At 42.6% G+C, this 15,502-nt stretch overlaps 1 protein-coding gene across 1 annotated transcript in view; it reads right to left on the minus strand.

The window, feature by feature from the left end:
* Positions 1-15,502, minus strand: part of LOC146666968 (uncharacterized) — a 67,312-nt gene that overhangs the window by 42,350 nt on the left and 9,460 nt on the right. The window contains exons 3-4 of the mRNA XM_085411461.1: positions 14,614-14,723; positions 11,472-11,711 (exon numbers count right to left, since the gene is read on the minus strand). Of these exons, the coding sequence (XP_085267587.1) occupies positions 11,472-11,711; positions 14,614-14,723 (350 nt within the window). The remainder of the gene's footprint in view (positions 1-11,471; positions 11,712-14,613; positions 14,724-15,502) is intronic.

Here is a 15,502-nt window from a genome sequence, read left to right on the forward strand (position 1 = left end):
CTGCAACATCACTGGAGTGCCCAAAAGCACAAGGTGTGCAATACTCAGAGACATGGCCAAGGTAAGAAAGGCTGAAAGACGACCACCACTGAACAAGACACACAAGCTGAAACGTCAAGACTGGGCCAAGAAACATCTCAGGACTGATTTCTCTAAGGTTTTATGGACTGATGAAATGAGAGTGAGTCTCGATGGGCCAGATGGATGGGCCCGTGGCTGGATTGGTAAAGGGCAGAGAGCTCCAGTCCCACTCAGACGCCAGCAAGGTGGAGGTGGAGTAATGGTTTGGGCTGGTATCATCAAAGATGAGCTTGTGGGGCCTTTTCGGGTTGAGGATGGAGTCAAGCTCAACTCCCAGTCCTACTGCCAGTTTCTGGAAGACACCTTCTTCAAGCAGTGGTACAGGAAGAAGTCTGCATCCTTCAAGAAAAACATGATTTTCATGCAGGACAATGCTCCATCACACGCGTCCAAGTACTCCACAGCGTGGCTGGCAAGAAAGGGTATAAAAGAAGAAAAACTAATGACATGGCCTCCTTGTTCACCTGATCTGAACCCCATTGAGAACCTGTGGTCCATCATCAAATGTGAGATTTACAAGGAGGGAAAACAGTACACCTCTCTGAACAGTGTCTGGGAGGCTGTGGTTGCTGCTGCACGCAATGTTGATGGTGAACAGATCAAAACACTGACAGAATCCATGGATGGCAGGCTTTTGAGTGTCCTTGCAAAGAAAGGTGGCTATATTGGTCGCTGATTTGTTTTTGTTTTGTTTTTGAATGTCAGAAATGTATATTTGTGAATGTGGAGATGTTATATTGGTTTCACTGGTAAAAATAAATAATTGAAATGGGTATATATTTGTTTTTTGTTAAGTTGCCTAATAATTATGCACAGTAATAGTCACCTGCACACACAGATATCCCCCTAAAATAGCTAAAACTAAAAACTACTTCCAAAAACATTCAGCTTTGATATTAATGAGTTTTTTGGGTTCATTGAGAACATGGTTGTTGTTCAATAATAACATTATTCCTCAAAAATACAACTTGCCTAATAATTCTGCACTCCCTGTATATATATATATATATACAGTACATATACACAGTCGGGGGTAAGTACCAATAAACTGAACTCAGTTCTGCTCAGAGTATATGTTACAGTTACATGCACAGTTAGAAAATATGAAACAAGCCAACATTTTGTCACTATATAATGAACTATGTAACAAACATTCCTAGTCTGTCCCATTTCACCTCCGTGCAGTTACCTCCATGAACAGTTGTAGTCCTTTCACTGAGTGCACTGCTGCCAGCTCCTACATAACTCCCAGTGTCCCACTACAAAAATGAGTAACTGGGCTGTGTGGTGGTCATCACGGCTCAAACTCCAGAGCACAAAGTCAATAAACTGTCCACTTAGTTTTTCAGCTGAAGAACCAGATTTCCTGTAGTAGCCTCAGTCCGTCCTGTTCTCCTGAATCATGCTTCTTTTTCTCTCAGCATCTTCGAGTGGCAGAGTCCACCAGACACTCTGTTGCACTTTGCTAAACTTCCTGTTTACTCGTGTAATGGTGATTTTCAGGGACGATTGAAGGCTGGGTGGCACCTGTGGGCCGTACCCAGGTCTGGTATAAACCCTGGATCCAGCTTCTGGCCACTGCAGAAGTGCCTTGAACCTGTATTTTTTGTAATAACCACCAGGGGGGCGAGAATTAGATTTTGGTCATGTTATGTGTTTCAGAAAGAAGCATTATTTGTGGGGTCATAGTCACAACCAATGACTGTAGAAAACATTGGCTGTCTCCCAATCCAGGCTCTGCAGCCTTAAAGGCCGCATTTTAAGGCCAATTACGTCACAGCGACGCGACGAAGGCTGTCCCAATTCAAAGGCTGCTCGAAATGCGGCCCTCAAATGCGTCCTTCATTTCCCTGAATTTTAAGGACGTGGCGGTGTAGACTTCGTGGCCCAACATATCCCAGAATGCATAGCGTGGCGGTGGGTGTGGATAATTTTGCCGAAAAAAACGGCGGATGAGGGGCGGCCGAAGAGTGAACTTTAAGTACTGAATATGACGTCACTTATTTATGTGCAAATGTTTAATAACGAAGAACATTAAAACATTACTGTTGGCCACATGTCGGCAAAGTTATGTGACATCAGTGACGTTTGTACTAACTTGGTTTTAAAGCCTTTACTTTAAAATATACGCCGTCCAATAGCTGAGCTTCATCTCACAGAGAATGATCAAAGCTCATGTAGCAACAAACAAATGAACAAAAGATTTTCTCCTTCATCTCTGTCAAACACAGCTGTATGACACGTTTCCAGCTGTTAGTATCATGGTTGCTAGGCAACCTGGGCAGCGCGACGGAGGCTAGACCGCCCATTTCACAAGCCTCGCACTTCCGGCCTTCACGGTCTTTGAGTGGGTTAGGGTACTTTTTTTTTTTTTTTTTAAAGAACTTTATTTAGAAACAACAGTAACATTCAAGGCTCCATCATTAATCCGAATATGTAATATCCTCGGTTGAGCATTATAGCAAGAAAGGAAAAAAAAAAAAAAAGAAGAAACAAACAAAAACAATAAAAACAATAAACACAAAGCCAAAAGAGTAGAACTTTCACGTCTGATTTTCGCGCATTGCATGCCGGGAACTCGTTGCAAAAAAATCCAAGTACCTGCATCAAATGCAAGCATTTGCAGCACCGCAAAACGTTCATTCTCCGGTTCCAATACCTTCTTGCTTTTTCTTTGTCCCCTAAAAAAGGTATGTACAAAACGAAGGAGAACAATGCCGGTCCGTACAAAGACAGACTCGACGAAAAGACAAAGAAAAGATACGAGGAAAAAATCAAAGGAGTGAAAGGGTCAGACCCTTACGAGCACACAGAGGGACAAAAGACGTTAGTGTGCTGCCCAACTTCACCACGCTCATATTTATAATCATACGGTTCTTGGAGTGAGTGCATACACTCATGAAGTTTAGTAACTTCAGGTCACTGCAACAAGCCCAGGTACAGTTTACCGACGGATGGGTGCAGGACCTTGAAACGCACCGTGTAGAACAAAGACCATCGTACGTATCATAAGTTTACCAGTCTCACAAATCGTCGTCATAAATACACATTCCTTAACTGTTTATTAATATAACCTTTGAGCTCAACGGTAATTAATTAGTAGTGGAAATAATTTCTGGTAGCATCACAGAAATGTAGCAGTGACAATAATACTGTATGTTGTAATCGTACTGGGCAATTAGTGATACAAAAAACCTGTTTTATCCTGTGAATAAAAGTATATGTTTTTGTCAATGTACCATAATAACAGAAGCGAAACGCAATATTGTGTCAGGACAATTCACTATTTATGCACAATAAATAAAGGAGCATAGCGCGACCATTTCTGTTCAGCGCCAGACTTGCTTGTAACCTATATCACCAATTATGTTATGAAAATGACGCATTAACTACAACAGCAGACTGACCTTTGTGTAAATGCTTGGAGCAGACTAACCTGTGAGCTGGAGTGTTCTGAGACGTTATATTTGGTCTTTGAATGGCTGCGATCCAGTCGGCTCTTTGTTACTTCGGAAACACGGCTCGAACAATTTCTCTTCAACGACGTAATCCGATAACAACCGATCTCTTTACCCGTCGGCTTCCCGTGGCTGTCATGCGACCGGCTATTGCAGTTAATAATACAACAGCTTCTTGCCATTTTTGTGTTTCTTTTTATCGCTGTATAACTGATTTCAATTGAAAGCCTGCGTGAGCTAGTACCGCTTGCCACGAGTTCCCAGAATTCTTTGCGGTTTTACCCCTGAATGACGTCACATTTTCAATCTCTATTAGAGTAACAGGTGTGTAGCAAGAATTCCTATAGCACAAACTGGGAAATTTTTAAATTTGAGACAAGTAAAATGTTGAGACAGTATGGGGCAAAAATAGCTAAGTCAAGGGCAGCAGAAGAAGAAAATCTAATTGTTCAAATTTCTGCAATATATCAACTCCCACCAGACGAGGTCTCGGAGGAGGATAGATTACATCTTAGGTCCTTTCAATCTAAACTGGATGAGATTTACCGCCAGAAAGCTGAAGGAGCTTTCGTTCGTTCAAGAAAAAGGTGGATAGAGGAGGGAGAGCAGAATTCTGCTTATTTTTTCCGCTTAGAAAAACATAGATCTAAAACCAATACTATTCATAAATTGAATATAAATGGTACGGTCAGTGATGATGCAAAATTATCTCTCAATTTTGTTGTAATTTCTACTCAAAGTTGTATGAATCCAATTATAACGCAAAGGTCGCTACCCAATTTATTGACTCTGTAAACAATGTTGAAATGATTAAAAGTGCTGATAGGCTTTTTTGTGACAGTCCAATTACTGAAAAAGAGATATTGACATCTATTGAATTTCTTAAAAACAACAAATCTCCGGGCACAGATGGGCTGGTGGCTGAATTCTATAAATCATTTTCTTGTCAGCTTGCACCCTTTTTGTTGCAGGTTTATAATGAAAGTATTGAAAGGGGCACTCTTCCTCCCAGCCTTACTCAGGGACTTATTACTTTAATTCCCAAACCTAAGAAGGACCTACTTTTTATAGACAACTGGAGACCAACAAGCCTCCTAAATAATGATTATAAAATATTAGCTCTATTGCTAGCTAGAAGAATTAAATATATTTTGGATGATATTGTAGACGAGACACAGTCTGGTTTTATGACAAACAGGCACATCTCCAATAATATTAGACTCGTCTTGGATATTCTGGACTACTCAGCATTAATATCTGATGACTCATTTATCCTTCTCCTGGACTTCTATAAAGCCTTTGACTCAATTGAGCATGAATTTATATTTCTTACACTTCAGAAATTTGGTTTTGGTGATATCTTCCGCAGCTATCAAAACTCTGTATTCCAATGCTAATAGTTCTATTAGAATGAAAAATGGCACCACTTCTCGTTTTAGTCTTAATCGAGGTGTACGCCAAGGTTGCCCGATTAGCCCTTATCTTTTTTTACTTTGCACCCAAATTCTTGCCTCTCATATTTCGAATAGCCCTGTGAAGGGTATAAACATAGCAGACAGAGAGATTGTCATCAGTCCATTGGCAGATGATACCACAATTTTTCTTAAAAATGCCAGCCAAGTGCCAATTGCTTTACGTGTAATAGAGGATTTCTCAAAAGGGTCTGGATTGGTCCTAAACTTAAATAAATGTCAGTTATTACCTGTCAAAGAGTGTAATGTTCAGAGTATTTGTAATATAACAGTTAAAAATGAAGCAACATATTTAGGTCTGATTATCTGCAAAGATACAAAAGACAGAATTTTACTAAATTTTCCCCCAATTATTAAAAAATCTCAAACCAAATTAAATCAATGGTTGCAGAGAGATTTAAGTTTAAGAGGAAGGGTATTGCTCTCAAAAGCAGAAGGTCTGTCTCGACTGACTTATGCAGCAATTTCTCTGCATGTGGACGGCAAAACTTGTAAGGATATCGACCGAATGCTCTTCAACTTGCTCTGGAAAAACCGGACACATTACATCAGAAAAAGTGTATTGATGAATGACTATGAGCACGGTGGTCTCAATGTTTTGGATTTTACTACTCTAAACAATACATTTAAGATTAATTGGGCTAAACATTTTCTTAAAAATCCGGTATCCATTTGGAATTTTATTCCTCACTACATTTTCTCTAAGTTTGGTGGTCTAAGTTTTATCTTAGGTTGTGATTATAATATAGATAAGCTTCCAGAAAACCTTTCGATGTTTCACAAACAAGTTCTATTAGCTTGGTCCCTTATATATAAACACAACTTTACACCCCATACGTGTCCAATTTGGAATAATAGGAACGTAGTGTATGAAAATAAATCATTATTTTTTTCTAGGTGGGTTGAGAAACGGATTGTTTTAGTGAATCAGCTGTTTAATCCTAATGGGCAGCTCATGTCCTACTCAGAATTCTTAAACACCTATAAATTTCCAGCCACACCCAAAGAATATGCCATATTATTTGATGCAATACCTACGGGTATTATAATGCTTTTTAAAGGTATTCAACCTTGCATATCATTGTTTCTCTCCCCAACCCTTTAGATTCACACATAGGAAGAATCTGTCTAACAAACCACAGTAAAAGTAATAAGAATATTCGTGCTTTGTTCCAGACAGAATCTCTAACTGTCCCACATGTGGTCTCTTATTGGAATTTCTTTGTCAGTGACATTAACTGGAAAAGAGTATGGACAATTCCTAACAAGTATCTGGTAACGAATAAAGTGAAGGAAGTCCCATTTAAAATATTGCATAAATTTTATCCTGCTAATCATTACATGACGAAGTTCAAAAGGGACATAAATGTGAGCTGTGGATTTTGTGGAAGCCATCCTGAGACTGCAGCACCTCTTCTGGATCTGTTCATACGCTAGAACATTTTGGAAAGACTTCAGTAGATTCATTGCTGGACATCTCTACAAAGACTTTACTGTGAAATGGGAAAATGTTGTATTTTGTTTCTTTCGAAGGCAAAAAAAAGAAGATGTTTACTTTATAATAAACTTATTAGTTATCTTAGCTAAATTTTATTTTCACAAATGCAAATACAGTAACAAAAAACCTAATTTTAAACATTACTATAATGATGTTTTATGTTACATAAAATTGATTAGTGGATCACTTAACAAAAAGGCTATGAAAACTATTACTATTTGTAGTAATTACAAATTATTTGAATGTTTGTAATTCTTTGTATTACACCCCCTGGCATATGTTAATTTTGTTCTGATTGTATACATGTTCTGTATACTGTTTCTTAATTAAGTTTAATATTTTGAAAAAAACAAAAAAACCCAAAAAAAACCAGGTGTGTAGCATTGCTAGCTAGCTAGCAACAAGCCTCCAACACAGTGCGTATGCTAGCGGCTAATCTAGCAAACGAATTAACAACAGAGCGATTTTAGAACTATAAGATGATAAGCTGTGTGTCTTTTTTATAACAGTGACATGGTTGTTTTTACCTTAATTAAACGAGTCGTCAGTCGCGGTAAACCAGCAAAAAACTGGAGCAGCCGGGCTACGTAAAAAGTGTAGGGGGGCGTGTTTACGGTCACGTCCAGCGGGTGTGTGGGCGGGAGCGTTACACAGTTGCTCCACCTAAAGTCATTACTGCGCAGACTCTGGCTCCAAAAATGCAAGATGGCAGCCTCCACAAGCGGGGTATTTTGGCTTCATTTTTGCACAATAGGAGGAGGCGGGGTGGCATCGTCCATGTTTTCTACAGTCATTGGTCACAACCAGGAGGTACCACCTGGTTTCAAAACACCAAGGTGGCAGCGCTGAAAACACTCATCTGGAGGCGTAAAAGTGGGCGGTCTCGCTGCAGCTACGTCCGTCTTTTTCAATCCGGTTGTTCAGTCTGACGTCACTAGCCGTGTCTGGGTCTAAACTCCGCTGTAGGTCCATATATCCAACGATCACTATGGCATTACTGAGAGTTGGAAAAACAGTCTAAAGTCTTTCATCTTTAATAAAATGATCAGCGTTCTGCTCTACCAGGTGTAACAATTGAGTTTAACATCCAGGCATCCATGAAAACGGAATTTATGACATTTAACGGAGTTAGAAGTTAGCAGGGAGTTAGCTCGCTAGCTTCTATCTAAATGCAATATAGCATGTCCTGACTGCGGGGTTTTGGAAACAAATTAAAACGTACAGCTCTGTTATCACTTCCAACATAAATGAAGACAGAAAACAAAACAGCAGTGCCGTTTGTAGGGTTACTGAAGTTTGGCTAGCTGGTATATAATGATGTGCTACGTGACCGCTAGCGACACAGCTATGCTAGCATAATATGAACAAGCTAACTTTTTTTCCACTCCATAAAAGTTAACGTGAGTGTTTTCGGTGGTCAGGAACAAATGTAATCGCATGGCAGGATGCTGTAAAAGGACCAAACTTCAGCCAGGAGAACAACTGAGATAATCCATCCACAATACGAGGTTAGTCATTCATATACTGCTGCATGGGCTGGGCTGTAGCTACATCCTAAGGTTTTAAAAACTGAGCTTAAATAAATGATTAGCGGTAATAAAAGCCGAGGGAGGTCAACAGGGATCACTGACTGTTTTAGGAGCTTTTTGAGATCAAATAGAAGAAAATACAAAACATTAAACATGTTAACAACACAAAAGCCATATTAAACGCAGACTACTTTAGACCCGGAAGTAGGATTCGTCGCGTCATCACTGAACAACCGGATAGGGTCTGTCCCAAAAGGCCTTCCTGTTCTTTTCACAATAAAGTCCTTGACATACTAGTTTTTCCTTATTAAAGAATGCCTAACATATGGCACCAGCTTAATAGAAAATATAATTCCACTTGTCAAAACATGCATTTGTTGCATAAAGTAATGGCAAAAAACACAAAATTTTTATTCATGGTTTAACAGCATATAGTGTGAATTTCAGTTCTTCCTTTAGAAATGTCTGCATACAAGAAGAAAGCGTATCCAAAGCACAGAGAGGCAGAAAAGAGCCAGCTTTTATTTTTACACAGCTCTGATGTCGATGTGAGCGGAACGCACACACTTCACGTAACGTTCACTCATTTAATCCCCGATCCAAACTCGGTCTCACGGACGTATCGGGCCTGGAGCACAAGCTAAAGAACAGCGAACAGTATGTTTATGGAAACTTTCTGTGGGTGGGAGGGTTCTCCTGGAGCTCCTTCAGGGCCCGTTCCTGCTCCAAAGCGCCGCTGTGGGCTCGGATGATGCTGTTTGTGGGTCTCCTGTAATTTGGCGCTAACCTGTGAGCGCGCTGAGCTCTGCTTCCTGTGATGAAATATCTTGCACACATTAACATATTAATTGAGAATTTCCAGCCGCCGTGTTGTTCCGATGGATGGATTCAAAGCAGGCTCCGAGTCAGAGGAGGAATTTAATGAGAGCGATAACGACTGCGGCGTTTTGGAGAAAAAGCTCTCATCTCACCCCGGGAACCCCCACCTTATGTAATCTGCCCTCTCATTCAGCGCTGCCGCAGTGTGATTGTTCGAGAAATGAAAAAGCCATTTTGGAGCGGGCGGCGCCGTCTGTTGTGTCGCGTGGCCCTCGTTGTCAGAGCCTCGCAGGGGTCATCGGAGGTCAAGAGAATTATGATTACGCCGTAGCTTCATTCGGCGGGGGGGATGTGGAGCCTGCCGCCAGCGTGATGATACCTCTGCAGAGGGCGGGAGTCCGTTCAGTCCACTAGGTTCATCACGACAAGATGGGGTCAGCTTTTCCTCGCCGGCGTCCGAATGTAAGAGCGAGAGGCTGAACGAGAGGGCGCAAACACGTGTGATTACTCAGATCTAAAAGGTGGGACGGCAAAGGTGAAACAGATTTGATCGCATTAAAAATCCTGAATGAAAACGTAGACAGAGCCTCGCTCAGGCTGAGCTCACCTGACTTCACCTGAGCACTTCCTGTTTCTCCTCATTCAACCTCATCCTTTAGTTTAAGGTCAACGAACTTCACAACACTCATTAATAAATGATAAACCCAATTAAGGGTAATTAAACACAATAGTTTCTATCAGTGCGTTACACTTTATTACCACCGTGATAAACGTGGAGGGGAGAAGTGGGCGGGTCTTCCTGTTTCACTCACGGTTTAGTTTTGGTTCTGTTGACATCACAGTCTGGGTACAATGTGACGAGAACCTCAGCCACACACCAGACTCCATTCAAAAATTCAAACATTTACTGCAGTGTTGTCTGACTCTTACTGAAGGTTTGTTCTGAACAAACAGTGACCATGTGATGTCACCTAGGGCGTACCTGCACTCTGAACCGCTGACATCACTTTAGCTGCAGCTCCATCGTTACAGGAAGAAGCTGCACTTTGGCCCAAACGTGTTAACATGCAGACCCTCCCCTCTGTCCTCATCGTGGAACAAACTGCACTGTAAGAAGCTAGCTCTCTGGTTGTGGACACTATGGGCTGGATTTGCAGGCATCCTGGATATGCATATGGATGTTATACCTGATGTGTACCTGCCCACAGAGCTCAGCGTTTCTGTGCTCAGTCCATGATGGACAAACAAATAAGTTAATCATGGAAGCGTGATTCTTCTTTATGCCACAGAAATCACCTCGGTCCGAAGCAACACACGTTGCTGTGAACTATTTACAGCAAATATTTCCTATTTCTTTGTGCTTTTATTTTGGCGTTCCGTGATCGGAGCGAGGAGTGATGTCACATAATGTGAGTTTCTGTGTGCACAGACCCAGATTTGTGTAACAGTTCATTATTGTCAGACTCACACCAGCAGAGCTGGTACAGGCAGAGGCGGGACCAAGTCATTGTTTTGCAAGTCTCAAGTAAGTCTCAAGTCTTTATCCTCAAGTCACAAGTCAAGTCTCAAGTCAAGTCTCAAGTCACTGGTGTAAAAGTCCGAGTAAAGTCACAAGTCTGAAACTTTGAATTTCAAGTCCTTTCGAGTCTTTAAAAAAAAAAAACGAAAAAAAGCATGTTGCAGTTATGCTAAATGTAAATATTAGACCATGTAATTTTAAAATCTGTGTTTTTCTCAACACATGACGAAATAGTGAACTTAGAAAATATACACAAATTGTGAAATTGCACCTCTTTAAAATGCAGCTCAATTAAACCTAGCTCCAAGAATAATTTTCACACAGTTCTGAGATAAGCTGCATGTCATTCTTGGATGCGGTTGTAGGACCAGCTTTAAAATCGCATGACAAAAATATCATACACATTAAAAAAAACTGTATCACCAACGGAGCCTGGACAACATTTGCTAGTTAGATGAAGTCATGAAGCCCCGCCTACCGTTCTTTATACAACTTCAACCGTCGGAGAAAGTTGGAAGTTGTTCCATCTCTGTCTGTGATTCTCTGCTTGCATGTTTTGCATATTGCATTTCGGTTTTTTGTTGACTACTTCATAGTTTATGTACCTGAAAAAAAATATCTTCTTGCAGCATTTGAGCGTTTTTTTTTTTTCTTTTTAAAAACAAGAAAATCTGGTTAATTTGATTGGCTGTGCTACAGCTCACGCACACATACGTACGGAGTGTGGTTTGAATAAATGAATGAATTGAATTAATGGTGCACACTTTCTATATAATATAATATAGTATGCGTGTTAAATTTTATATTTGGGGTGAAACATCAAGTCTTTTCAAGTAAACCGGTTCAAGTCCAATTCAAGTCCCAAGTCATTGGTGTAAAAGTCCAAGTCAAGTCACAAGTCTTGGAACATTTTTTCAAGTCAAGTCTAAAGTCATAAAATTAATGACTCAAGTCTGACTCGAGTCCAAGTCATGTGACTCGAGTCCACACCTCTGGCTGGTGTAAACCAATCCCAACAGCTGCTCGGCATTTCCGATTTCCTGCTTCGGAAACAAAAGTCTGCGTGAACGCCCCGGCTCTTCGTCTTTCACTCACCCTCCCAAACACGTTGGACTCGCTGGCCAAAGATACCGAGTCGCTCCTCAGAGACAGCAGGTCGCAGCAGGTCACGTCTCCTCCGTCGCCGCTGGAGGTCGGCCTGCTCGCGCTCACCGCCGCGAAGGTCGGCGGGTCTGAGGGTCCGCCCACTTTCTGCAGCGATGCTTCTTCGACCGCAGTCCCAGGTTTAAAACATCCGTCAGGCCGGCGGCCTCGAGCCGCCATCTCTGTGTTTCTCTGTGGACCAACAAGCACTCGTTGGATCAGCTGGATCATTAGATGAGAGCACGTTTACTGATAAACAAAATGTCTGAACACCACGCTGGCCGAGGCGCCCATCGCTACTATGTCTACACGATTCTCCAGGTTTGGCGGTGAAGCCTGGCGTGTTACAGTCACGCAGGGGCTCGTTTCAGACGTTATGTACCAGGCAAAGACTGAGCAGCATCAAAGCTTCAAAGGCAGAAGTTATAAACTTTTCTCACCAGTGAGGAAGAAATCTCAGAGCTTCCACGCGACAATCAGATTGTTGTTCGTTTTACGTGGTCGTATGTTTGTGTGGACATGTGATCAGGTTCGTCATGTGCTGTGGAAAGAGGCTGATGACACTTTTACCCCACAGCACACAGAGTACACGTAAAAGTACTGCAGTCTCTGGAACAAAGTGTACTTTAATAATCAGAGAAAAAGTACTCAGAGTACATTTAAAATGTCCATCTGAAGTATTAAACAGGACTTTCTCACTAAACAGCGCTAGTGATGAAGTTGGCCAATCATCAGAAAGATGTCTTAAAAGGGGAGGAGCTTGTGTGAGTCACAGAATGAGTTGAGTATAAAACAAATAAGGATTATTTTAAGCTGCGAGTCATGCAAAGCTGCTGTAACTTAGTGACACAATATCCTGCTCCGTTGCAGGACGACCTCAGTGTCCTCAGACGAGTCAGCGTGGCGAGGATGGGCTCTGTTTTTAACTTTATTGGCTTTGATTTGATCGGAGTTTCTCAGCTTGTGGGGCCAGGACTCCCAGACTAAACATGTCCAACCAGACAGGAAGGGCCTACGCTTTCAAAATAAGAGCGCGGGATAGTCAAACAGCAGCCTGAGAGTGGGTGAGCTGCTTCAGTGAACTCTGCACACATCTTCTCATGGCTTTCCTGCCTTCAGTGGCGAAGCTCAAGAAGCTGGGCCCGTTTTAAATTTTAAGGTAGAAATGGACACGCTGCAGGTTCGGGCACACCTGAGATGCATCGGCTCAACTCTCGCTGCATATTAACTGTCAGCGGCGGCCTGCGGGGCGTCTTTCACCACGTGCTCGCTCTGCGGTTTGGCTGTAATTCCATTTGTTGCGTCGTCCTCGGTCGGAGCTTCCCCTTCGGGACAGATCGGATCTGATTTAAAGGTAAATCGGCGACCTCGCCAGTAATCTGCGTTTCTTTATTTGTCTGCAGACGCGGTGAAGGCGAACGCTTGTAGAGGATGGAGGGTTAACCCCCCCCGTTCCAGGCGCCGCGTGGAGCGAATCCCCTGGTGAACGCTCAGGCCTGTAAATTGTTTATCAGACACTAATGCAGGAGCCTAATCCTATTTGCATTCATATTAGTTCCCCGTATCTGAGGGAATGACTTATTTCAATCCTTCGGAGGGTAAATAACTTTATGCATGATATCAGTATCGTCATAATTCACATCAGTAAAGTCAATTTGCTTTAAGTGGTCCTCCGCTGTGAGCTGCAGAGCTTCAGAGGAAACTTATTTGGAGGCGCTTTGGATCAGTGAGCGCGCTCACACGAGGGTGGGTAATGCAAACCTCTCAGAGGAGTGCCCACCCTCCCTCTGCAGGTTCAAGTATCTCCTGCTTCCATTTCCTGTTTCCTGTGGCCAGCAGACTTTTCTTAGACGCATTTTCACAGCAAGTTTTTACATCCTTTCTTGATTTGTGACACCATCAAGAGTCTGTACAGAGATGTACCCAAAAACATGAAAAAGAAAAAAAAAGATGAAAAAGGTAATGAGCAGGAAAACAGGACACAGGTGGAGACGATGTGGGCGGGGCAGAAAAATCACAAAAACCGGAAGTAAGACACGACACGGTGAGAAACTAGCCTAAAACAGGAAATGACGCTAACGCTGTGTCCACGATGGCAGCGATTTGTTTGTTACTTAGAAGCTGAGAGCTGGTTGGACGTTCCAGGCTCCGGTTGCCTAGGTGACCGTCTAATATATTTATTACCAGGTTATTATTATTATTATCAGTCAAAGGTACTCTTCACTCACATTGGTAGTTGCTTCAGTCACCTGGAAGCAGCTAGCACTAGCATGTTCTTCACTTCCTGTGGTCTCTGGTTGCACGTGTATACAGAGCCACTGACAACCGCCTGGCGACCTCTGGTTGCTAAGGAAAACAAATCCCCAGCTGGATGGTGAGCGGTTGCTGGAAGTTGCTGAGTAAAATGAAGAAAACCTTGTGAAATTTGTATGGAAGACGTCGACTGGTCTGCACACGCTCGTCAGCTGCGCTCTGAGCGTGTGCGGCCTGTCTTTGCACGCTGCCGCATTTATTTACTGATGATGTGACTGACTTGATGCGTGAGATGGGACGAGATGTGACGGCCTGCAGACATTCAGATGCTTCTCGGTGTCTTGTGTCAGGAGGGGCAACGAGCTTCACTGATAAAATACTGATTATTGTTTGCATGTGGAAAACGACACGAGTGGAGTCGCTGACAACGGTGGCGAGGAACAGGAAGAAGAGAAGTCTGTCACGATCTGAAAAGCAGGACGTTTGAGATAAAAGACAGCGCAATGAAAATACGAACATTTAAAATAGTTCACGGTGAACAAAAACATTACTGAAAACACGCCTAAAATCCACAGCGGGACGAGCGGCTACGCGGCGCATAATTACCGCTCTAAACGCACAGACATACGGGAACATGAAAATGAGGAAAAGTGGTTTTGAAGACGCAGAAAAACGTGTCAGGCTGATGAAGAGAGACTGTCAGGAGGGCCGGGCTTTGAACTTGATCAGAGGCGCCGTTTACAGAAAGAACAAAGCAGCAAATGTGGAGAAGAAGAGCGACCTGCAAGCGCTGCCAACAAAGATGAAGCCATGAATAAAGATGAGCCGTCTCTGGACTCACCTGCTCTGTCTCAGTGACGACCGGCGACGGCACGCTACCACCTGACTCCCCGGCTTCGTCCTGATTGGCTACCCCCATCATTAGGTTGGAATCTGGGTCTGGAGGCAAAGCTGCATGTAAGCAGATGGAGGCCAAACATGAAGACAAGCCCACACCTTTATCTGATGGTCGTGTGTTTTCTCAGAGGTTGTTATAGTTACATCGAGACGTTACTTACTCATCAGCAGAACCTCAGCAGGTGAAATCTACGAAGGAACGTCAGCATCAACGTTCACGTAAATAATGTTACTGATTTTGAGAACAAAGTTGAAATTGTGAGATTACAGACGGCTCGTGTAGACGAGTCAGTGAGACAAAGTGATGGTCCGTCCTGTGATACAACAGGACCATCGATGACCTCACATCTGTCCAGATGTTTCTGCCAGCTTTTCCACGTTTGTGTGTTTTTCCTGCTGACCACACGTTCAGCGTCACCGCATCGCCGCCCTGTGTTTATGAGCTGAAGGGCTGAAAGAACGATCTTCACTTTGCACTTTGTGCTGAAACTTTAGCTGTTAATTCAACTTTATTCTCAAAATAGAGTAAAAAATAAAAAAACTTTTAATGTGGCCAAATCCTCCATCCTAGGCAGATCCTCCCTCCCCCCAAATGACATGAGTGTGTGTCTGTGTGTGTCTCTGTGTGTGTCTCTGTGTGTGTGTGTGTGTGTGTGTGTGTGTGTGTGTGTGTGTGTGTGTGTGTGTGTGTGTGTTTCTGTGTGTGTCTGTGTGTGTCTCTGTGTGTGTTTCTGTGTGTGTCTGTGTGTGTCTGTGTGTGTGTGTGTGTGTCTGTGTGTGTGTGTGTGTGTGTGTGTGTGTGTGTGTGTGTGTGTGTGTGTGTGTGTTTCTGT

The sequence above is a fragment of the Rhamphochromis longiceps genome, linkage group LG7 (assembly GCF_057381845.1).
Source record: "Rhamphochromis longiceps isolate RC_006_pf linkage group LG7, R_longiceps_female_GT1.1, whole genome shotgun sequence".
NCBI lineage: Eukaryota > Metazoa > Chordata > Actinopteri > Cichliformes > Cichlidae > Rhamphochromis > Rhamphochromis longiceps.